General features: G+C 37.8%; 1 protein-coding gene across 3 annotated transcripts in view; it reads left to right on the forward strand.

The window, feature by feature from the left end:
• Positions 1–19,284: 19,284 nt before the first annotated feature.
• Positions 19,285–24,522, forward strand: part of Nr6a1 (nuclear receptor subfamily 6 group A member 1) — a 64,752-nt gene continuing 59,514 nt past the window's right edge. The window contains exon 1 of one of the 3 annotated variants that reach the window (XM_015497601.2): positions 19,285–21,339. In XM_015497601.2, coding sequence (XP_015353087.1) covers positions 21,324–21,339 — 16 coding nt within the window. In that variant the 5' untranslated portion in view covers positions 19,285–21,323. The remainder of the gene's footprint in view (positions 21,340–24,522) is intronic. The other 2 variants (XM_048813073.1, XM_015497600.2) reach the window with 2 other exon arrangements.

Below are 24,522 nucleotides of genomic sequence, written 5' to 3' on the forward strand. Positions count from 1 at the left end.
CTAGGAATGTCAGGATGGTCCTATCCCAGCTTCCAGTCCCTACTCCAGTTGGGCAGGAACATAATACCAACAGGGGTTTTAGAAGAAAAGATACCTAATATGAAACTACTTGGAGTAGCTAGATGTTGCCTATTCAGAGAAGAATAAAATATTAGTCTTATCAGTATTCAGCTTGGTATTAGAAAATTGATCCAAAGAAGGTTAGAAAATGTAATATTTCGATTTGCTAGCCTAGCTGACCTTTGACTGTGATCCCACTGCTGCCACCATGTATAAGGAAATGCCACAGCTCTAAAGAAAAATAGAACTTCCTTCATTTCCCTGGAAGGAAATTTTTACAAAGGGAAGATTAGATTATTCCCTGTAAGTCACCATGTCATTGAAGTCTCTTAATAACTGTTGCTACCAGTATGGCATATATTTAAGTGTTTGTGCCTTAGTATTCAGACATTCATATGTCATGTGGATTCATGTTCTCACCCTGCCCTTTATTAACTATTAGATCTTGGGCAACTCACCTAATCCTTCTGAGCCTCAATTTCTCTCTAAAATGGGGACAATAAACTTCCAGATTTCTTATGAGATTGTTGTGGGATGATAGACATAAAGCATTTAGTACTGGTGCCAGGCACAAAGTAAGGGCCCAATAAGAATAGAAGATAAAGTGTGTGGGAGATGAAGAGGCTTATACTGTCTACCAGACAGGCATCAGTGGGAAGTTAGACATCCATTCTTCTTTAACTCTCTGATCTAAGCAGAGATAAATGTTTTTTTTTTCTCCCCTTAAGAAACCACAGTACAGGGGCTAAGGTTGTGCCTCAATGGTAAAGTGCTTGACTAGCATGTGTGAGACCCTGGGTTCGATTCTCAGCACTGCATATAAGTATATAAATAGGTAAAGGTACATCGACAACTAAAAAAAATATTTTAAAAAAGAAGAAGAAACCACAGTATAGCTGAGATAGGGCTAGAGTTTTTTTTTTTTAATATTTATTTTTCAGTTTTCGGTGGACACAACATCTTTATTTTATTTTTATGTGGTGCTGAGGACCGAACCTAGCGCCCCGCGCATGCCAGGCAAGCGCGTTACCGCTTGAGCCACATCCCCAGCCTGGGCTAGAGTTGTTAAACCAGATTTTCCTTACTCAATGTTCAAGGGGTAGGAAGGAGAAATTGTAAAACAGAGTATTAACATTCTAAATAATTGGACTCACAAGGTATAGATTATTATTAATTCCCTGGAAGGAATTACCTTTCCTTTCCTAGCTCTTGGCTTGCCTGAACTGCCTGTCCTCACCCCTCTAATGCACAAAACTGACCATAGATGAGTTTGTTGATACCTTGCCATCACATCCCTACCGTTCTTCACCTTACTTCCTTTTAACAGATATTTTCTCTTGCTCTGTGATGTGGTGCACACTCATAATCCCAGTGACTTAGGAAGCTGAGGGAGAAAGATTGCAAGTTCAGCTTTTATGATTTAGCAAAACCCTGTCTCAAAATAAAAAAATAAAAAGGGCTGGGGATGTGGCTTAATGGTAAAGCTCCCCAGGGTTCAATCTCTAGTAGCATGGAGAGGAAATCTTTTTCTTGCCATGCCACAACTTCTGCCGAGGACTGGCAGATATGACGGACAGAGAATCCTGCCACCCACTACAGAGACAGACTTCTTACTTGGCCCACTGTAGAGAGAAACATTTCTGGACATTTAGAAGTGTCCTCTGCCTGATGCTGGGTTCATAGCCCACCCCAACCTTCATCTTTTGTTTTCTGTGGCAGTGGAGAAGGAGGTACTAAGGAACCCAGAACCCAGGTGTACTCTACCACTGAGCTATAGGAAAATATCAGTTAGTTGTGCCAAGATTTTCTTGCTCTTCCAGTTGCTTGCCTGGTGCTGGGACACCTGTAGAAATGGCAGCTCTTTTCATTTTTTATTTTGAGAGGGTCTGCTAAGTTTCCCACACTGGACTCCAACTTGTGATCCTTCTGCCTCAGCCTCCTCTGAGTAGCTGGGATTAACCATGTCCAGCTCATAATGCCCTTCTTATGATTCTGTAGTTTTATTTCATTTTTAGTTTTCTGAGGGATCCCAACAACCATTAGTTTATGGAATTGTTTTCTAAGCTTCATTTCTTTATCTCATTTTAAATTTGAACCTGCTTGAATTGTACATTCTGCCCTTTGTGAGAAGGTCAGTTAGCCCAAAAGCCAGGGTTGAGGTTAGTTTCCTGATTTTTTTCTCAGGTTTCCCAGGGCTTTTCTTGTTCTACTCAGAAACGCAAAATCCTGTCTGTGGTATGTGTGTCTGTATATTTCCTGATAAGCTTTATCTTCTGTAGGAACCCAAATCCTGAAAAATATGAGATTTGAAAAGAAAAATTTTAAGTATAGCGTAGGATTTATAATTTACTCAATTTACATGTTTTCTAGTTATTTTAAAGGCCTTTCACCTCGGAGAATGTAATTAGGTAAAATTGCCTCAATGTGCATCAGACACACAAACTGTTTGCATTAACAGTGTCAGAACCCTGATCTTTTCAACAGTCATCAATAGAAAATATCAAGGAAACTGCTGTTCTGCCTTCCGCAACCTTTCCCCCCATTTGGAAAGTGGGACTATATTGTTGACCCAAGTTAGTGTCAAAGATTCAGGATTTTCCACACAGAACCAGTTCTTTCCTGCTGCAGCTTTCTAAACTAGTCATTGTAGACTAGAGAAAGCTATGGGAAAATATTGGTTGGTTGTGCTAAGATTTTCTTGCTCTTGTAGTTGCTTTCCTAGTGCTAGGATACCTTTAGAGGTGGCAGGTGCAATGTAGCCTTTTATATTTAGCAAAATGATTATCAGAAATTAACCATCTTTCTTCCTTCTTTCCCCAAAATTGTGTGCAAAATGGTTTTAATTTTATTGTTATTTCTCCCAAGTTTTTTCTGTGTAAAATGAAGTGAAGAATACATTTAGAATGCATTTGATTATTTTTCATAGAAGTAAGAAGCTTTTATTGAATCCTATTGTGTGCTAAGCATTTTATGAGCTACTGAGAAGGAAATTTTATCTTTTCAGATTTGTATATCCACGACAATCTCACTTTTAGCCAGACTGTGTAAGGGAAAGAAAAAAAAATATGTCACATTTCTTAAGTGCACATTAATTAAAAAATTAAAGAATCAGTGAACTTTGGAGGGAAAAGCCCCTATCTGTAGAGTGTACACCTATAGTGTGATCAGTGTTTGATTATCCCTGAAATCATCAGTTCTCTAGTTGATATGCACTTAAGTTGCTTCCAGTTTTTTCCTTTTATAGATAGTGCTGCTATAAACATTCATGTGTAAATCTTTGGACATATGTTCTTATTTCTCTTTATATATGTTTTAATTATAAAAATTACTTGTTTTGAAAAAATTTCAGCGGGCTGGGAATGTGATAAGAGGGCTTTTTGTACAAGGCCCTGAGTTCAATCCTAGCACCACAAACAAACAAAAAACTTTATATAAAAAAGTTCAATACTTGGTAAATCAAAGTCACATCCCTAATTCCTCTCCCTAGTGGTGGTGATGTTAATCATCCGAGTTCCTGAGCATTTGCTATATATCCATCCGACACTGTGTTGCTTTATTACAAAATTCACATATTTTTCAAATTCGTTAATTTCATTGTATTAATGAAGTGATTTTTATCATAATTCTTTAAAGTTGATTTTATTTATCTCCATTTATGGATGAGGAAACTGAAGTTTGAGGATTAAGTATAAAGTCACACTTTTAGTGAGGCAGAGCCAAAATTTGAACCTGGGTAGTCTGGTATTCTTATAGACTTTCCAAGTTTTTTCAAAAATTTATTTTAAAAAATTAAACTTATATTCTTTTATTCGGTAACTTGTATCATTTCACTTGTCTTAGACTGTTCTGTGATAAGGTTTATAAACCTATTTCATTAGTTTTAATGGCTTCATTAATGGATATGCCAAGATTTGTTTAATTCTCTTTTCTTCCCCACCCCTTTTGTTTTGTTTTGGAGGACATGGATTGTTTCTATTCTATGTTGCAAACAGGGCCACAGTGAATATTTTTCTAATTTATGTCATTAATCTTATAGTGTAAAATTTTAGAAGTAGAATTTCCAGATGAAAGGGTTTATTTATTTGAATTTTGGTACCATTCTTCTCTTCCACAAATGGTGGCAAATAACTGCTCCCACATTACTACCCCCTTACCTCTGTAGTGCTGTATTATATATTTTTTTAATGTGGGCCATGATATAGATCATATAAATATTCCATAGAGAAGTTACTCTATCAGAGAGAGACAATGATGAACAACTGGTAAATCGACCATAGTTTCTAGCCTTTTGCTAGATAAGGATGTGGTGTTTCTGTAAGCTCTCAACAGCTGAAACATGGAAATAGCTCAAACTTTAGGTCGCATTACTTCAGGATGACTTACTTGGTTGATGACCTAACTCAAACACTGTTTGAGGCATTTCAACAATAGCTGTTTGCATTTTATTAGACTTGTAATCTAACTGCTCTGGGCTTTCAGCTCACTCACGACTCCTTATAGTATTCCTTCCTTGCCCCCAACTTATTTAAAGCAAAGCTAAGGAGACAGGATGAGACTTTGGACGTCTGTGGTAGGTGAGTATGCTTGCCCCTTACCATTTTTACCTTCAATATAAACTGCCAAGGTAAGGCCAACAGGCTAATGCATCCTCTTTTAGTCTCCCCAGGAGTAGGGCTCCAGGTATTTCTGTTGCTGGTAAGATCCAAATTGATAAAGGTGAGGCATGGTCACTATGGCCAGTATACCAGTATATGTACTTGTTAGGGGAAGGTGAGTTTTCCGTCATGGTGCCAGTAAATGAATCAAGGATACATAGTGTTAGATGTTGCTAGTTTGAATAATCCATGTTGCTTTGCAAGAATGTAGGCCTGCCTTTATTCTTGGGAGCCATCCTTAGCATGCCTTGTGGACTTTGCCTTTGTCATCTGATCATTGCTTTCCTCCCCACTCCCAGACCTGATATCTACATCTGTTAATCTGGATAATGCTGCCCTCTCCTGGTCAGCTGAATGGGTCACAGCCATTTGGATGGATCTGACCACTATAGGAAATGACAAAGCTACATGGAGCCAGACTGATAAAAGCTTTCTGATATTTTCACTTCATAGTCTAGTCCTAAAACTTCTTCCTATGAAAAGAATTAATCTGGCATTAGAAAAAAATGTAAGTACACAGACTTTCATTATAGCATTACATGTAATGATAATATCTGGGTATCCAGCACTAGCTAATTGTGTTTCTGTTCAGTGGAATGACTTACTGCTGCTAAAGTTGATAGTGTAAAAGATAACGGAATAATGAAAATACTTGTCACAAAACAGCAAGCAGGCATAGTATACATGGAAATATATGTAGGGAAGTGCTAACCTCTGATCTTCAAAATGAGTTGTCAAAACTTGGTTGGTTTCCTTTAGTATTGTTAGTATACAACAGGGAGAAGGGGTCTACCTGAATGATTGTCTGATAGTCTAACTAAAATCCAGAATAAGTCTTGGAAGGTTTAAAAGTTTCCTATTTCCTCAGTCATCTGACTATTCCTCTTGATGTGTATTTAAGTTTTCTTTAGCTTTCTAATATTGTGACTAATGTTCAGAGATCATCCTCACACATTTATCTTTGTGAACACATATGAGTACTTCTGTACAATAGAGAATAGAAGTGGACTCTTGGGTCAAAGGGTGTGTGCACTTTAAATTTTGGTAGCTACTATATGTTGTTTTCCAGCTCTGTATCAACCACCAATATTATATGAGCATACCTGTGTTAGTCAGCTTTTCATCATGGAAAAACAAAGGAAGAAAGATTTATTTTGGCTCAAGGTATTAGAGGTTTCATTCTGTGGTCAACAGGTCCATTGCTTTGGAACAGAGGTGAGGCAGAACATCATGACAGAAGGACCTGGTAGAACTGCTTACTTTATGGCAGCAGGAAAGCAGAGAGAAAGGGAAGGGCCCAAAAAACAAGATATACCTTTCCAGGGCTACTCCCAGTGACCTATCTCCTCCATTTTCCACCACCTCCCAATAATGCCATCAAATGATGAATTCATCAGTGGGTTAATCCATTAAGAGATCAGAGCCCTCATAATCCAGTCACTTCCCAAGAGCCTCATCTCTGAACACTGCTGCAATGGAGACCAAGTTCAGTACATGAGCCTTTGGGACATACAGATACAAACCATATCAAGTCCCATTTCTTCAAACCTTCTTCAACACCAAAATATTCTCAGCATTTTGTTGTTGTTTTGTTCTGTTCCGGGTTTTTGTTTATTTTTTTGTGGGTTTTTTTTTTTTTTTTTTTTTTTTTTGCATCACTCTGATAAGAAATGGTTAATAATAGTTGCTTTATTTTGAGTTTTTATTGGTAACCTTTTCTTTATATCCACACTATTTTTTTTTATATTTAGTTTTTAGTTGGACACAATACCTTTATTTATTTTTATGTGGTGCTGAGGATTGAACCCAAGGCCTCGCACATGCTAGGCGAGCGCTCTACCGCTGACCCACAACCACAGGCCCCCCCCCCCCCATTTATAATAGTGGTCTTTGCCTGGCCATTCTGTGTCCATTGTAGTTTTTTTCATCTTTTTTTTTTTTTTTACTAATTTGTAGGACTCTTTATGTTTTATAAATGTTAATACAGTCGGGCACAGTGGTGCATGCCTTTAATCCCAGCAGCTTGGGAGGATGAAGTTGGAGGATTTTGCAAATTCAAAGCCAGCCTCAGCAAACGTGAGGCACTAAGCAACTCAGTGAGACCCTGTCTCTAAATAAAATACAAAATAGGACTCAGGATGTGGCTCAGTGGTTGAGTGCCCCTGAGTTCAATCCCCAGTACCAAAAAAACCCCAAACAAACAACAACAAAAAAATAAATGTTAATACATGTGTGTGTGAGTATGTAATTCATTTCTGAAAAAGATGCCAGGTGTGGTGGTGTACACCTATAATTCCAGCAACTTGGGAGCCTGAGACAAGAGGGTTTCAAGTTTGAGACCAGCCTCAGCAGTTTAACAAGACCCTCAACAACTTGAGTGAGACCCCATTTTAAAAATAAAAATTAAAAAGGAGCTGGATGTAGCTCATTGGTAAAGCACCTCTGTGTTCAGTTCCCAGTATTCCCTCCTCCAAAAAAAAAGAGCTTGTAGCTGAGCACCTGCTTATAAAATTTTGCATCCTTTGAAAACAAAAACTTCTTATGTTTCTAAAGAGTTTGTTAATTGCTTTGTGGAGGAATGAAGAATTGGAAGGGTGGGAGAATTAGAATTGTGGAATATTGGAATATTGTGTTGCTTATTTATAGCCTTTTCTGGTTTCTTGTGTCTGGCCTCTATGGAACTCACCATATACATTTTCTAGATTTGTAAAGCTGCTGTATGGCCCTGTAATAGACCAGAATTTCACTTCTAGTTCATACTTGGCTCCCACTCCAGAATCCCACCTACAGGTGCCTGCCCTAGTTGCCTGCCAACAGTCTATCAAGTCACACTATTTAGCTGAGTATTGATTTTCAAATTATTGTTATTCTTATCCTGAAGCACTTGCTTGTAAAGAGCACCCAACCCATTTTCTTTTTGTTTTGTGTTTTAATAAGGACATTATAACTATGGAATTGTAACTATGGAATTATGTTCTATGCGATCTTTTTTAGGGTACATTCATCTGAGAAATTTCAGTGCTACATGGTAAAGGATCCAAGCTCTCCCATGAATTAACTTCTTTCCTTCCATTTTCTTTAGCAATAATAGGATTGCACACAGGGCTTTGCACATGCTAGGGTAAGTGCTCTATCACTGAATTATATACCCACCCATTTTTATTTTTTACTTTGAGACAGGTTCTCCCTAAGTTGTTTAGGGAAGTCTCAGACTTTAAATCAATCCTCTGCCTCAACCTCCCAAGTAGGATTATAGGCATTCATCACTGTGCAGGCTCAAGCTCTCCAATTTTCTATTAACTCGATCTGAACAGAGGTATTCAGTGGAGTCCAAGTATCTTATTTGTGTGAAAAGTGAACCTAACCAGAACTGAGTAAACACCATTAAAAAGGCAATACCAGGCTTTGAATCCACAATTACATCATTAGGACCAAAAGGGCAAGTAAGATTGTAAAGAGCTGTTTTCCAAGAAGAGGCTCACATGGATTACCTTAATGCATCTGAGTGTCTCTTGCAAAGAAGATACTGGTGAATGGGAAAGTCTGCTCTGGGCAGAGTTGTAGAGGCCCTAAAAGCATCCAAGAGAAAGGGAAATTCTCAGTGTGGTTGGCCACTTCATCAAGAAGGGGTTATGATGATATCATTAGTCATTTTTGTGCTAGTTTGCAAAGGGGATTTCTGTTAATGATGGTAGATTTTGTCTATGTCATGATAAGCCTGAGGCAGAGTGTACTTTTAGGATCTGTTCTCTCTGGTTCCTGACTTGCCTCTCTGGCTCCTACTGACTTTATCCATCTTTCATCCCACAAACTGACCATCACCACCTGTCTTAGTTCTAACATATGGATTGACTATGTCAAGTAACTAAACTGATAAATCAATCAGTACTTTTAGGAGAATACCTAAGAGACAGATGTTGAGAAATATATGAATGCTAATCAAGGTCATCAGGAAATAAATTCTCTAACCTAGAAAGTCTTCAATTCTGGCTGGGGAAAATAAGAATAAATTCTTATCCCTGAGTGAACCCTAGAGATTGTTCTGCTCCTTTTAAGTGCTTCTGTCCCCAGCTTTGGTTAGTTTTCTCTTAAAAGTGCACTGACAAGACCCTCACCAACTTGAGTGAAGACTTCAGAGGACCTATACAGATCTTGGTCATGATTTCTCCTCATAGCTTTCTTCCTCTAGTCCACTGCCTGTGAACTCAGCTGTTCTGATTTCCTGGACTCTCAACTCTTAATCCTTGATTCTAGAAGAATATTGAGCTCTTCCTTGTTTGTTTCTCTTTTGCCTCCTGAAGTCCAGTACCTGAAAATCAAGGTTTTATATACTTGGACTAGTTCTGTAGTTGTCCCAGTCAGGAGGCTGAATCTAGTCCATCATAACTCCATCTTGACTAGAGCTGCAGAAGTTCATTTTCATACTTTTGTGTGCTCCTCCTCCCCTCCCCCTCCCCACCAGGAATTAAACCCAGGGTGCCTGCCACTGAGCTACCTGTTTTATTTTCTATTTTGAGACTAAGTCTCACTAAGTTGCCAAGGCTGAACTTGTAATCATCTTGCCTCAGCCTTCTGAGTTGCTGGGATTCCAGGCATGTGCCACCAAGCCCAACCATACATTTTTTTTTTTTTAGTTGTAGTTGGAAACAATATCTTTATTTATTTTTATGTGGTGCTGAGGATTGAACCCAATGCCTCACACATGTGAGGCAGGTGCTCTACCATTGAGCTACAGCCCCAGCCCCAGCCAGCCATACTTTTATATACCTTTAAGTATACTTTTGTTTTCATAAAAGCTATCAAACCGATCTTTTTTTTTTACATTAACAATATGTTCTAAATTTCACCTCATTCTGTTAAAACTACATTTATTATATAGATTTAGTAGCTACCCCAGTTTTTTTTTTTTAAGATGTATTTAGCCACAGTATACAGTGTTGCAATGAATGTCTTTTTATCTTGCACAAGTGTTCCTGTACAATACATTCCTAGAAGTGCTATTGCTGGATTAAATGGTATGCTTACTTTAAAGGTTAGACTTGGTTTTAATAAATATACCAAAAATTGTCCCTCAGTGTTGTACCAGTTTATAGAATGAGTATGTGAGGGAAGATTCTAAAAACTAATCCTATAAGCTCCTACTTTGCATTGATACTAATAGGATATATAGGAGAATTTGCCTATCCCATAGTACAATTGGATTTTTATTATTATTTTTTCACCAGTACGGGAAATTGAACTGAACACCTTGCACATGCTAGGCTATCACTGAGCTATACCCTGAGCCTATAATAGGATAATTTTTTTTTTAAAATTCTGCTCCCCTCAGATTTATTTATTTATTTATTGGTGGTGCTGGGGATTGAATCCAGGGCCTTGTGCATGCACTCTACCAGCTGAGCTACATCCCTATCCCCTGTAATGGGATAGTTTTTAAGGGTATGCTGTCTTGGCAGGCAAATTCTGAAGGCCGGTATGATTTACAACTGATATATCTACTAATCCAGTTAAGTAAGTCAGAGGAAGGGATAATCTGTGAAGTTCCTTTGCATAGTATCCAGATGTGAGCTCTCTTTACCCATATCCCTGAGACCAGTTTCTTTTTCTGCAGTGCCATTTAAGTCTTGCAGAGATGCTCGGCTTTCTGTCCAGGCAGCATTATCAAGAAGATATCTTGGACAAGTCTCAGGAAAGTAATTTGTGGAAGTCATTTGTCCCTCAGGCCTGAAATTGGTTTGTTCTTTCGCTGCTTGCCACACCCCAGTTTGGCTGAATCCAGGATGAGGTCTTTGGAGAGGGGCTGCAGAAATTACACCTTTTGTTCAAAGTGAAGGTCTGTTCCCACGAATCTGAAAGGACTATGAGAGTAAGGTGCAGGAGAGAGGAATGGTTCCAAGTGCCCAATGGAAATCCATCCTCCTTACCTGACATCTGATTTTAATTCCTGTTTAGCTTTATCTGGAAGCCTTATCATAATTATTACTTGTAGAAGATGATATTCATAACAGTAATGCTCTGGATTGCAAAAACTGAGCAGTATAGCTTCAGCTTATCTATCACTTCATCTGGGAAGCCCCTCCAGATTTTTTTTTTAAATCCATCAAATAATCAAATATATATTAAACATCAAGAGCACAGTGCTTAGGATTGGAGCTGTAGCTCAGTGGTAGAGTATCTGCCTAATGTGCATGAGGCCCTGGGTTCGACCCCTAGTACTCCCTGTACACATTCACAAGAGAACAAAGTGATGAGCTGCTCCCACAGGGCCAGCTAAGACCTCCTCTCAGCACACCTTGTTTTTTTTCCCCCCACTTCTAAGATATATGATATTGTCTCTCCCACTATCAAGGACAGGATCTTGACTCACTCGTCTTGACTCACCCATCTCCAGCTTGACACAGAATAGAAATTGCTTGATATTGGTCTTCTCTGAATATTGAATTCCATGTCTCCAATTCTGGACAAACAAAGGAAAGTTGTCTTTGATGGTGATTTGGGTAGACCTCTGTTCCCCACTTCCCAGATGTCTGAGTAAGCATTTTATCTTTATAGTAGGCTTGAGGACAGAGATTCTACTTGAGAACTTGAGTCACATGCCTGAGAATAAGGAGAACAGTAACTGTTGTTAGATTTGTCATGCCCATGATAGATTCTTAGTATTGTGATCACATACATTCTCAACCAAAATGGCCTGATCCTAGGGTTTTTGCTTTTGTTTGGTAAGGAAAGTGAGGCTCAGAGAGATGAAGAAACTAAAAATTTCTATTGTGAGACCCAGAATATGTTTAACTCCATACTGCCTTCCTCTTTCCATAGTAAGTTTAAAGAAAAGCTAAACTATTAGATGGATTAGAAAGAAGATATTCTCAAAAGGGCACTCTAACCTGAGGTTCAGAGAGGAAAATTATTTGGGGTCAAAAGCACCTCTCCCCTCATGTTGGTATTGGTTTCTTTGAAATGTTCAATGAGAGTTGAAGTAATTTCTGTAGTCTTATTCCCCGCAAAATGGCAAGTTTTTTTTCCCCCCAACTCTTTTATCTAGCTTGCTTGCTTTCTCTCTCCCTGGTTCCTTTCCCTCACCTTCTCCCACTCCGTCCCAGGGCCTCATGCCTCGTAGACAGGTTCTCAACCACTGAGCTATACCCCTAACCCTGACTTGTTTAATTTTGAGATAGGGTCTTGCTAAGTTGCCCAGGCTGGCCTTGAACTTATGAACCTCCTGCCCAGCTTTATTAGGTTTCTTGTGCATTATTGATCCTGTGCTCTCACAGAATAGTATCCTAAATCACCAGCTACTGTCAGCAAGGTAAACCACATGCTCAGGGTGCTGCTGCCTTATGTCCTCCACAGAAAAGTTTAATGAGAAATAGCCTAATTATGAGATGGGCACTCACATAAATTTGGTATACTTTTTTTGGTGGGCATGTTTGCAATGCCATTGAAAATTTTAAATGTGCACATTGATTTAGCTATCCATCTTTGGCAAATATGTCCTAAGAAACTAATCAGAGTTAGTCAAATATTAAGTTAATATAAAATAGTTAAGATTCTTTGTCTTTTAAAATATTTAAAAATTTAGAGTAGCTCAAATGTCCAATAAAAAAGTATTGTTATACAACACCGATTAATGAAATACTTTGCAATTGAATATAATCTCATATTTAATATAACATGCAATGTAAAATACATTATACATGTATAATACATTATACATTGAATAATACATTATACAATTGTATAAAAAGATCATACAAGTTTATATAATGTTAAATATTATACTGAGTGTAAAAGGAGAGAAACTATTGTTTTGTTTTGTTTTTCATTTTTGAGTACCAGGGATTGAACTCATGGGTACTCAACCACTGAGCCATATCCCCAGCCATATTTTGTGTTTTATTTAGAGACAGGGTCTGACTTGCTTAGCGCCTCTCTGTTGCTGAAGCTGGCTTTGAACTCTTGATTCTCCTGTCTTAGCCTCCCCAGCCTCTGGGATTATAGGCATGTGCCACCATGCCTGGCAATATATTCCAGTTTTATAAAATATAAAAAAGTATATGCACCCACAGGGTAAAATAAAGATAAATATACTAAACTGTAAAAAATGTTACTTGTATTAGGATTTAAAGTGGTTTTTCTTGTTTATACTTTTTTGTTTTCTGAGTTTTTTCACTTGCTGAACAGGTATTATTTTATAAGAAATGTTGTCATAAATAATATTAACTGTTAACAAGATTGAATGCCAGATGTTATATTGAACATCTATTCCGGTTCTTGCAGAGACTCTGGAGTAGATAATGCTAACAATCTATTTTTACAGATGAAGAAATTGAGATAGAAGTTATGTAGTTTACCTACAGTCATATAGCTAATAAATTTGTAGAATCCAAAATTGGAATCTAGAATTTACCCTAGAACTAATGCCTGCATAAAACCTCTTTTGTTCTGTCTTTCTATTTTTTTTAAATTTTTTTAATATTTATTTTTTAGTTTTTGGCAGACACAACATCTTGTATGTGGTGCTGAGGATCGAACCCAGGCCACACGCGTGCCAGGCAAGCGCGCTACCGCTTGAGCCACATCCCCAGCCCCTGTCTTTCTATTAAAGAAAAAGATATCCTGTGCATGAGAGAGTTGGGGCACTACAGGTTTATTGGCCCTTGTATTGGAGTGCACATCCCAATCCTCTAATAACTCTGTTCCCTTTACTCAACATGTTAAAGATCAGGCTGGCAAAACCTGAATTCCAAAGCCCTGGTTTGGACAGTATTTCAGGATTTACCAGAGAGGGAAGTGAATGAATACATACACGGAGACAGTAGATAAAAGGAAAGTAGCAGAGGAGGAAGCCTCAACTTCCTAAGTAGTGGGTGGTAGGTTGACTCTATTGGTAGTAATGTACTCAAAGCCTGTGAGGTAAGACAGGCTGCTGGTGGGGTAATGAGATGCAAACCAAGTGGTACTGGAGTTTGCTAAATTCTCACATGATTGTTATGGTGTGTTGAAGATAATTTTAGTTACTTTGAGCTGTGTACTTGTTTAATCAAAAACCCTGGAGAGTAGCTATTCCCATTTAAAAGATGTGAAATGTGAGACAAGAGAATTGAAGTCCTTGGATGATGACGACAAAGGTGATTATACCTTGTTTTCCCACCAAGCGCAAGCTGAATATTTCTGTCCTGGTGAAATAGTAAAAAATTACCTTAAAAAAAAAAAATAAGACGCCCTGCCCAAGTTTACAAAACTAGAGCATACTGTGCAGCTGATATTTGATTCAAGATTTCTCTGACTCTAAAGCAGGTAGTTAATTCTAGGCCACCTCTTATTTTGGTTAGTTGGTTTTGTAAAATAATGGACTTCTTAGCCTTTTTTTTTTTTTCTTTTTCTTTTTTAAAATCCATCAAACATGGGCTGGGGATGTGGCTCAAGCGGTAGCGCGCTCGCCTGGCATGCATGCGGCCCGGGTTTGATCCTCAGCACCACATACAAACAAAGATGTTGTGTCCGCCGAAAAACTAAAAAAAAAAAAAAAAAAATTAAAATATTCTCTCTCTCTCTCTCTCTCTAAAAAAAAAAAAAATCCATCAAACATGAAACAAGTACTTATTTGTGTTTGATTCTGTGGTAGGCACCAGGAATACAGAGATAAATCAGCTCTTGCCCCATTCTTGGAATATTCACATACCCATGGGTGGACAGGTACACAAAGGGATGAAACTATGAAAATTGACAGGATTGGAACTTTTAGAGCAGGGAAGAATTGAGGAAGATTTCTTGGAGATTTGATTCCTGAATTAGATGAGAATTAAATGATTCATGGAAACTAGTCAGGCTGAAGGAACAGTACATGCAAAGGTACATTTTGGAAACTGCAAATAGTTGTTGAGAACATAGGGAATATGAGAAGGGAGAAGTTGACAAAGAGATTCAATCTGAAAGGCCTTTGGGAGCTTGAAAGATGCTTTATTCTGAAGGCAGTGAAAGATTTTAAGCAGGAGTATCATGGTTTTATTTGAGGTGTGGAAAACAGCCAGGCAACAGAATGGGTTGGGAAGTGGGTATTGTGGAAGAAAGAGAAGTGGCGGGAAAAAATAGGAGTTAGCAAGACCTCTTCAAGGAAGTCAGATAGATGGGAGATAATGGTGGCCAAGGCTATGGGAGTGGAGATAGAAACAAACAGATGAATTCAAGAGTATTCATTTTATTTTTTTATAAAGCAAACTTAGAAATATAAAAAAATAATATAATAAACCCATGTATACCTGGGCTTAACTATCATCCAGTGAATAATTCTGCCTTGCCTGTACCTTTACCCATTTTCTCCTCTTTGATGTTATTTTGAAGGAGTCTTAGATATATTTTATCCATTAGTATTCTTGTCTGTATTCATAAAGACTTTTTTTAAATCCGTGGATTTTTACTTTCTCTTTCTAATGTAATGCAAATTAAATAAGAATTTATTTTTTATTTTATTTTTTTTAAAGATAGAGTGAGAGAGGGAGGGAGGAAGGGAGAGAAAGAGAGAGAATTTTTAATATTTATTTTTTAGTTTTCGGCGGACACAACATCTTTGTTTGTATGTGGTGCTGAGGATCGAACCCGGGCCGCACGCATGCCAGGCGAGCGCGCTACCGCTTGAGCCACATCCCCAGCCCTTAAATAAGAATTTACATTAAATTTGTCTTGTTGTCTTGTTTAATTTGCCACAGCCCAGATTTTGTGGATTATATCCTTGTGATATAGGTAAATGTTTAAGAATTTTTTAATGAAAATACTAATTAATATATGTATTTTTGTGAATATTTTAGGGATTCGGGCAACATGGAAGGAGGATCTGATTTGACTGTCTGATCTGAGAGCTGAGAGAATGGAGACTTAGAATATTTCCCAGTGGAGGTGATATTGAAATTGAGTCCAGAAAGATGAATAAGTGGGAGAAAAAGCTATAAGGAACAAGTTAGATGAGTCACTCTAGGTAATGGAATAGTAGCATATTTGCACACACGGTTCTGTGTGGCTGGAAAGATAGGTAATATGAGGAGTACTTGGAGATGTGGCTGGAGAGGTCAACAGGAGCTGGATTGTAAAGGGCTTTGGAAGTTTGGACCTTTCTACCACAGGTGCCTGGGAACCATTGACAGGACTCAGTGCTAAGAAATGCCATAGTCATTGGGGGTGGGGTGGGGTCATCTTGTATTTTATAGGCCCTTCACACAGAGCCATGTTCTCATGGGCAGGAGCCCTTTGCTATCTCATTTGACTTTGTCTCAGGTCAGGTGAATGAACTCAAATGAAATAATCTGAGAAATAAGGACTGAGGCCAGACTGCCTGGAAACTACCTGGTGGTTTTCCTTTTCAGCACCACCGAAGGAGCAAGACCACCCATTTGCCCTGCCCCCAATTTGGGACTGGCTTTTTTTATTTTTTTACTACTTTGATCTTTTTTACTTCAGGTGTACATATTGCCTAAGAGCAGCTTGATCTCTTGCTAGAGCCAGAGCTACAGTATTTATTTGCATTAATCTCTGGGCTAATCTGTCCTCTGAAAAAGGTAAACAGGCAAGGCAAGGTACCATATAGATGAATGAGTTCAACTTGTTCATATATCTCATGAGGCAAAATAATTAACTGCATTTATAAGTTTGTATGCCATTTACATGTCATGTTTCTTTTCTTTTAATTCAAAAGGAACTAATTTATTCATACTATAATATCTGTTCTTTTTAAAAAATACTTTTTAATTGTAGATGGACACAGTACCTTTATTTTATTTATTTATTTTTATGTGGTGCTGAGGATCAAACCCAGTGCCTCACATGTACTAGGCAGTGCTCTACCACTGAGCTACAACCCCAGCCCATAATATCTGCTCTTGATTGATACTTAAAATTTCCTATGTAAAATCTTGACTGGGGAAGTGTGAATTTTTTTTTTTTTTTTTTAATGAAAGAAAGCTTATCTTTTCTAGATTCCTCATTTTGCTGGTGGAAATTTTTCTATACTTCACCAATATTTAAATTTCTTTGTTATTTTTTTCTGAAAAATGTTTTTACAATTGATTTGTTCAGTCAAGACTCAAACGAGGTACAAATATTGCACATGATTGTTATTATATGAAGCTATTTAAAAATACCTATAGTCTTTTCTTCTACTATCATGTTACTCTTCTTCATACAGAATTAAGTTCTGATTTCATAGCCTAGGAATTACACAATCTTTTGGGACCTTCTCTGTTCTACCTATTTCCTTTATGTCCTGAAATTGCCTTTCTTGTTTACTTATGGAACTCAAAGGCTTAACTTATTGGCAGCCCACTCTGATCTAACAAATAATTTTTTCATATGTGTTTCCCTAACACTTTCCGTACCCAATTCTGTTACAGAACTCATAACATCTTATTGTAATTTAGTGTGGTTAGTGTATTTGCATTACAAGTGGGTTAGTATGGAATGGTGGGAAATGAAGCTAGAAAGGACAGTAGATGAGTACCTCTAGAGCAAGGATCACATAATAGTCATTTATGTCACTCATAGCCAGCATAGTACCTACCTTCTAGGACACACTCAATGAGTCTTTATAGAATTGAATGAAAAACTCATTTTTGGAATATTTTATTCCAACTTTTTTGAGTGTTTTAGATGGCATAACGGTGGAACATCTAACTGTGTTCTTTGTCGCTCCTGTTCTTTTTCTGCACTCAAGAGGTTTGCTTTTTAGTCCTGGATAGAATGGACTTAATCTGACTGTGATTTCATTATTATTGTTTAGTTGAATTAAACTCTTTCCCTCCCATAGGGAATGTCTGTATCAAAGATCTAACAGATGAGAACTGGAGACCTTGGGCCCTTTTTCTGTTTTGTTTTGATTTTGTTTTAACCTTTGCAAAGTTTATAAGAAATTTAAAACATTTTCTGCCTATTTCTGATTTTCTGAAATGGATAGAGGTCCCTCTCCATTAGAGTGGTCACATGGCTTTCACTTTGTGTAGACTTTAATCAGAAGCTTCTTAAAAACAAATAATTACATGATCTTGTGGCCACTAGAATTGCTATCTTTTGTTTTATGTTGAAGGACTAAATTTATATTACATTTCGATGGGCCTTTCAACTTCAGAATCTGCAGTCCTCTTTGAAAGCTGCCATTTGAATAAACAATCTGATGGGAAATAGTGTCAAATAGAGCATTTAATTTTATTTTTAATTTTTTTTTTTTAGTTGTTGACAGACCTTTATTTTATTCACTTATTTATATGTGGTGTTGAGAATCGAACCCAGTGTGCTCTACCACTGAGCCACAACCCCAGCCCCAAAATAGAGCATTTTAAAATGGGGCTTTCTTTACCTTTTTGTATCCCAGACTTGTGGCAGAATGGATATTTGGATTTCTTCTCAGTTGGTCTGATGATTCCTGCCTCTTCCTTTCTTTGGACCTCAGTTTTTCTGTCTTGAAGATGAAATGGAACCAGAGTCTTTATAGTTTGGACTAACACAGATGAGTGATATACAGTTTTGTTCATTTGCTCTTTTTATCCTACAAAGCTAATATTAGCAAGTAGAAAATGTTGCTGATTTATTTTTTTCTCCCCTTCCCCTCATGGATTCCAGAAGTCCTTTTAATCTTCTTCTTCTTCTTTTTTTGGTACCAGGATTGAACTCAGGGACACTCGACCACTGGGCCACATCCTGGCCCTATTTTGTATTTTTTTATTTAGAGACAGGGTCTCACTAAGTTGCTTAGTTTAGTGCCTCACTGTTGCTGAGGCTGGCTTTGTATTTTTTTTTTTTTTAAGAGAGAGAGAATTTTAATATTTATTCTTTAGTTTTCGGCAGACACAACATCTTTGTTTGTACGAGGTGCTGAGGATCGAAGCTGGGCCGCACGCATGCCAGGTGAGCGCGCTACCGCTTGAGCCACATCCCCAGCCCCTGGCTTTGAACTCTAGATCCTCCTATCTTAGTCTCCTGAGCCACTGGGATTACAGATGTGCACTACTGCACCCAGCTCTTTTTAATCTTCTTAAATGATTTTCCTTCTCTGCAGTTGTTTTTAATGATCTTACTGGGAGCCTTGGGCAAGATTTAGTTTGTCTTTTGCATTCACATTGGCAGTAAAGTCATGTTCACTCCTCTTAACACCCTTCCTCCCAGTAGTTTCTATATAAAGCACTCTCGAAAACAAACAAAAACATGTGGGACTGAGAATACTGAAGAAATATGCTCTATATCCAAAACAGACTTACCTGTCTTCTCTACCACCACCACAACCACCATCCCCCGCCCTTGCCAAGTATTGGAGATTTAACCCAGGGCCTCACAATGCAAGGCAAGCACTCTACCACTGAGTTACACCCCCAGCTCTTATTTTATTTATTAATTTCAGTACTGGAGATTGAACCTAGGGGTACTTTACCACTGAGCTACATCTGTAGCCTTTTTTATTTTGAGACAGGGTTTCACTAAATTGCTGAGGGTTTCACTTAAATTTGGTTGGCCTCAAACTTGTGATCCTCCTGCCTCAGCCTCCTGAGTTGCTGGGATTACAGGTGTGGGCCACCACACTAGGATCTAATTAATTTGAAATAAGGTCTTCCTAAATTGCCCAGGCTGGCCTCAAACTTTTGATCCTCTCTTTTAGCCTCTCAAATAACTGTAATTACAGGTGTATACCACTGTGCTCTGCTAATAATTAACTATTTCTTCAAACTATGTTAAAAATTTGCTTTTAGGCTTATGGGTGTGTGAAGGGTTATTAGGAAACCCTACCATTAAAAATCAAAGTCTCTGCTTCAGTCTTCCTACAGGGAGCCAGGCTGATAGCCTTCTATTTAATCTTTTCCTCCTAAAGTTAATGCAGTAAAGAACAGAGGCTTCTTATGACATTTCTGTTGTACACAGGTACCAAGTTCAGATAAACTTCAGGAAGACAGAGCATTGCCCTTTGAAAATAAGTGTCCAATTGAAAAGCTTTTTTAATTTTTAAATTTTATTTTATTGGTTGAAAGCTGTTTATAAGTAGACATTCCTCTTCAGTCTCTCACCCATTTTAGTCAATTTGCTAAAATTATTCAAGAGCTATTTTAGGTTCCACAGGGACTGAGAAGAAAATCTTTGTTAATCTCTTGTTAGCATGGATGCAAGAAAGCTGGTAGATTTTGTGTGCTTGTGTTGTAAGATGTGGTGGCAGTGGCAGAACATTTATTTTTAGACAAATTATAGCCTTTTCTCCTTTTTAGAACCATTGTTCACATTCTTTCTAGGACCTACTTTGTAAGGTGATACTAATGTTCTCTGTTGATTAGGAATGTCCTCTAGTAATGATGATTCCACTACTACCCCAGTAGAGTCTCCCTTTTTTCTGAAACTGCTGTAAATGTACCTGGTCTTTAAGTTACTCCCAAATCTTAACTAGAGAGGAAGGGAAATTTCATAAAATGAATTACTTTGCACAGTTAAAAAGTGTTTATCCTTAGGAATCAGTCACTTCTTTTTGGGCTGTTCTACCTTCTCAGTAGCCTCCTCCTGCCGCCCCCCCACCAGGTAGAAATCTAACCAGGGCCTTAAACATGAAGCTTGTCCTTTTTGTGTGTACTCTGATATCTGAAAGGATAGCTGAAGGTTTGACATCATAGATCATTAGCATATAGCTCAGATTTGCTAGCCTCTCACTCTGTGCCAACAACATATGAGTTTGCGTGTTGCTGGCATGGTTCATGAAGCAGGGAGGCTGTAGTGTGATGATGGAAATCACTTAAGATCCTAGGAGTTTTAGAGGAATGAAGCAAGAAGCTTACTTTAAAAATGTAACCTCTTGGCTAGAGGAAAGGGATGAAATTTCTAAACCTTTGCTTTATAAAAGGATTTTGCAGACCTAGTTTTCTTTCTTCCATATTCTTTCAGACTAGTGTGTATAACCAGGGCATGGAATAAAGTTAAAGGGAGCCCTACAAACAACTTAATAGTCCCTCATTTTAATTTTCTCAGAAGAATTGCCTTGTCATTGTTTATTATAATGACAAAAAAAAAGAATTCACTCCCACCCCCACACAAAAAGGACAACAACAATCCCCCCTCCCCCCCCCACCCCCATTTAACACTGTTTTTGTTTTGTCGTTTATTTGGGTCAAAGTAAAACCTTTAGAGCTAAAACGCTCTAAATTTTCTAATCCATCATATAGAAGAATATAGACTAGCTTTTGAAAAAAAGACAGCCCCCCCCCCACTGGACTTCTTAAATTTAGTCCTTCTAAAATGCTGCCTTTAATTTTAGGGTCTCAGTTTAAGACTAGAAGAATATTTCCCTTAAATGTTTCCATGTTCATTTTCAGAGATGTGCAAAGCTGTATTGTTAACTAAAGAAAATAAGTCTATCAGTTCCACTTAGATAACCTTTGGTAATAAACGAACTCCATACACATTGTGACCTTAGAGCCTGAACTTTGTAATCACATGACCAGCTTGTAAACTGACCTGTGAGGATGACTGTCGTAGTCCAGCTTAGAGAAAGAAATTGACCAAGTGTCGGAAGGGTGGTCATCAAGCTGGACTTGTCCTGTAATCTCTGTTTCTTCATGGCTGCAATAGAACTTCTCAGCAGACTCCGAGAAGCATGAAATGGAGACATGGGAAGGTAAGGGCTGATTAAGTCTGGGGCCCAAATCTAAGGTTTAGAAATTTTCTTTGAAGGTTTAGATCAAATAGTAGCTTTGAGGGGGAAGGGAGGCAAGTCTACAGACAACTGTTTTTTTGTATCTTGGCAGAATTCAGCCAATAAGTTTTCATTACATAGCTATTAGCTGTAAATGTTTTGTAATACAGGAAAGAACTGATGGAGAACTATAGTGAGTTGATTGTTGTAGTTGATGTTTTTAAGGAGAAAAGGGAGGGGTGATGGATTTAAATTTTATAGTGAAAAAAAATTTACACTTCACATTCCAGTACATAGTAAAATTACATTTTAAAAATTGTTTACCTCTTGACAGAATTTGTTTATATTTTAAATTCTTTAATCCGATTTACCATCTGTCAAAGCCTTATTTAGTACTGTTAATTATAGATAGAATTGGGGTCATGAGGCCATTGATAAGGCAACCTCATCCTCTTTGGGGGAACTTTAGATGCTTTATGGTTTGGGGTATAAGACTAAACCATTGCTAATTTCTTTTTTAAAGGTTTTTTTAATGGGTATTTTGTATGTATATGCAGTTAATAGTTACTGGATAGCATTATACTTTCTTTATTTGGGGTAGACTGCTACTTAAGTGAGAAACCCCAGTGTTCCATAACTTTATTATTTGGACCAGGAAAGAAATGTATAGCCATAGAAACAACTCAAAGATTAGTCTTAGCATTAAGGATTCACTGTGTTTATTAAGTACGGAGTCTAAGAGATTACGGAGTTTGAATTCTTACAAGCAGGACTGCTGAGCTGTAGCCGGAAGAGTTCTCACTCTTTGAAGCAGTTGATGAATTCCTAGGAATGGCACTAACCCTATGAAATCATCCTGGGAAAGCTTCCCTGCCTCTTGCAGCATGGCTAACATCTGCCATAGGCAGCTTTGCAGTTTCATTCTCACTCTGGGGATGCACAAACCAGGGGGTGGGACTCCCCTCATAATAGCATTCTTCTTTATAGTGCTGTCTTGCTCTCTTCCTTATATGTTGTTCTCCAGCTTCTTACATGCCAGAATTACTTCATTGGTTTTTATTGTGAGTTAGTAGAAGCAAAGAATAGAAATTACCAATTACGAGTAAGATCTGTTAGTTTTATCTTGAACAGCTTCCTCTCCTTTGCTTTTTGTGTACTAGCTTCCAGAAAGTAGTAGTTTAAGAGGTAAGATTTTCTTTGGCTCCATTGGACAAGAATTTAAGAAATGGGCAGAGGCACCAGAATGTTGGTTACATGAGTTTAGAAGTAGCAACTCTGTAGAGTTTCAATGTTTTTCAACTAGTTTGAACTTCTCAGTGGTTCTTGTCTGCCAGCTCTGAGAGAAGAAAAGGATTTATACAGAAAAATTTCCCCTAGTGCATTTTTTATTAACTGTTAAATCTTCCATTTTTCTTAACTTTCAATGGCAGAAAATAACTTAGAGCTCCAAAACAAGAACCTTCATAAAACAAGAAAGTGAATTTAAGAATTTTCACCTGAATCTTCCATACAAAATTCTAGTAAAGCAAAATGAATTAACCCAGCTGAATGAGGGAAGCTTAAAAACAAAATCAACTGCTTACAAAAGAGGTCAGTGAAAATGCTACTGTAAAAAAAGCATTGCCTGGTTTTAGATATTGGGCCCTTGTCCATTTAAATTAACCTTTGTCACAGCTGGGCATACAAATGTTTTGTTTTAGTTCACAGAGGGTTAACTCTATTCAAGCTTTCACTGTGGCCGGCCTGATCTGTGGAGTCATACAATCTGGTCTTTCAGCCTGGCCAGTCGCTAGGCAGGAAGTCTTATTTCTTAAGCTATCTTTCAGAATGGGGGGTTGGGATTTGGAGAAAGGTGGGGGAAGGGCCTTGGAGCATCTGTAAGGATCAATAACAGAGGGAGAGAGCTGCAAGAGAGGCCATTGTGCACACTTCAAGATAGATGCAGCCCTTGTGCACGGCCCCTGCCTGGCAGGACAGACACCTAAAACCAAAACATTGCCATGGAATGAATTCCCTGTGAAAATTAGATTGCTCTTTAAAGGAGAAAAAATAACTTAAGTGCCCTTTCAACATTTGGGAATATTCTCATTCATCAGCTTGCAAAGATTAGGCAACCCCCACCAGAAATAACTCCAAATTGATTTTTAAATGCCTTTTGTCCTCATGCTAATACTGTATTGAATTGGAGAGGGTGATCATTTTGGTCTTGGTTACATGCATCAAAGCATTGAGTAATCTTTTATTCTTTCTCCTCTTTATTCCCTTCATCCCTTCCTTCTTTTTTTCTTTATTCTAATGTTTGCTTTACTCTATTGGTTTTGGAGGTATCATTAAGGGAATGAAAAAACCCAAGATTTAGTTAGGATTCCAGTAAGACATGTGTGAAATCCCTCCCCCAACAGCTGGTATTGGCTCTCAAAACTTCAACTAAGCTAAACAGATGCTCTTAGTGTGTTATTTTGAGGTCATTTAAACCAGACTTGTTGAAGGAATCTACAAAAACCTTAGGTCTTATTTAAAAATGCACTGAAGTTGTGATATGACACATATTAATGCATATTATTTGGGTTTTAAACAAAAATACCTGAAGTTTGGGAAAGTGAGCATTCTGCTACTGAGATTGTGATTTTTGAAGTACCATCAAATTTGTTGTTCTTTTACTGCAGTCCAGATTTTCATTTTTTAACTTTTCCTTTCCCAAGTTTTTCAACTTTCCTATTCCCAAACCCAGCTATAATATTCCTTTCTTAGTGTATGTATCCTTTTCCAGAGGAGTAAGACAATAATTCGGTAGGGACTTTCGGAGTAATGGAGTCATTGCTGCCTCTCTTCCTCTAAACCACCAAAGTATTGGTGACATCTGATGGTGAGAGCCAAGAAAAGTGGAATCATAAACAGCCTTCCAATTCAATAAATCTTCCAGGGATAAATGTAATAAGCCAACTGGGGGGCCATAATCTGACTTGCACACATACAAGTGGAATAAGAGGTAGGAAGAAGGAAGGCATGCATTTGAAATAAGCAGCAGGTTTAATTTAGTTTAGACTCCTTGAGTTAAGACTTGACATATTCTGGACACTTTTTTGATCCTAGGGCAAATATTTCACAGATCATCTGGATATTTTAAATTCATCTCTAATTCATATTTTTTTTTCCTGGGGAAAA

This window comes from Marmota marmota, unplaced genomic scaffold (genome assembly GCF_001458135.2).
Source record: "Marmota marmota marmota unplaced genomic scaffold, marMar, whole genome shotgun sequence".
Taxonomy (NCBI): Eukaryota; Metazoa; Chordata; class Mammalia; order Rodentia; family Sciuridae; genus Marmota; species Marmota marmota.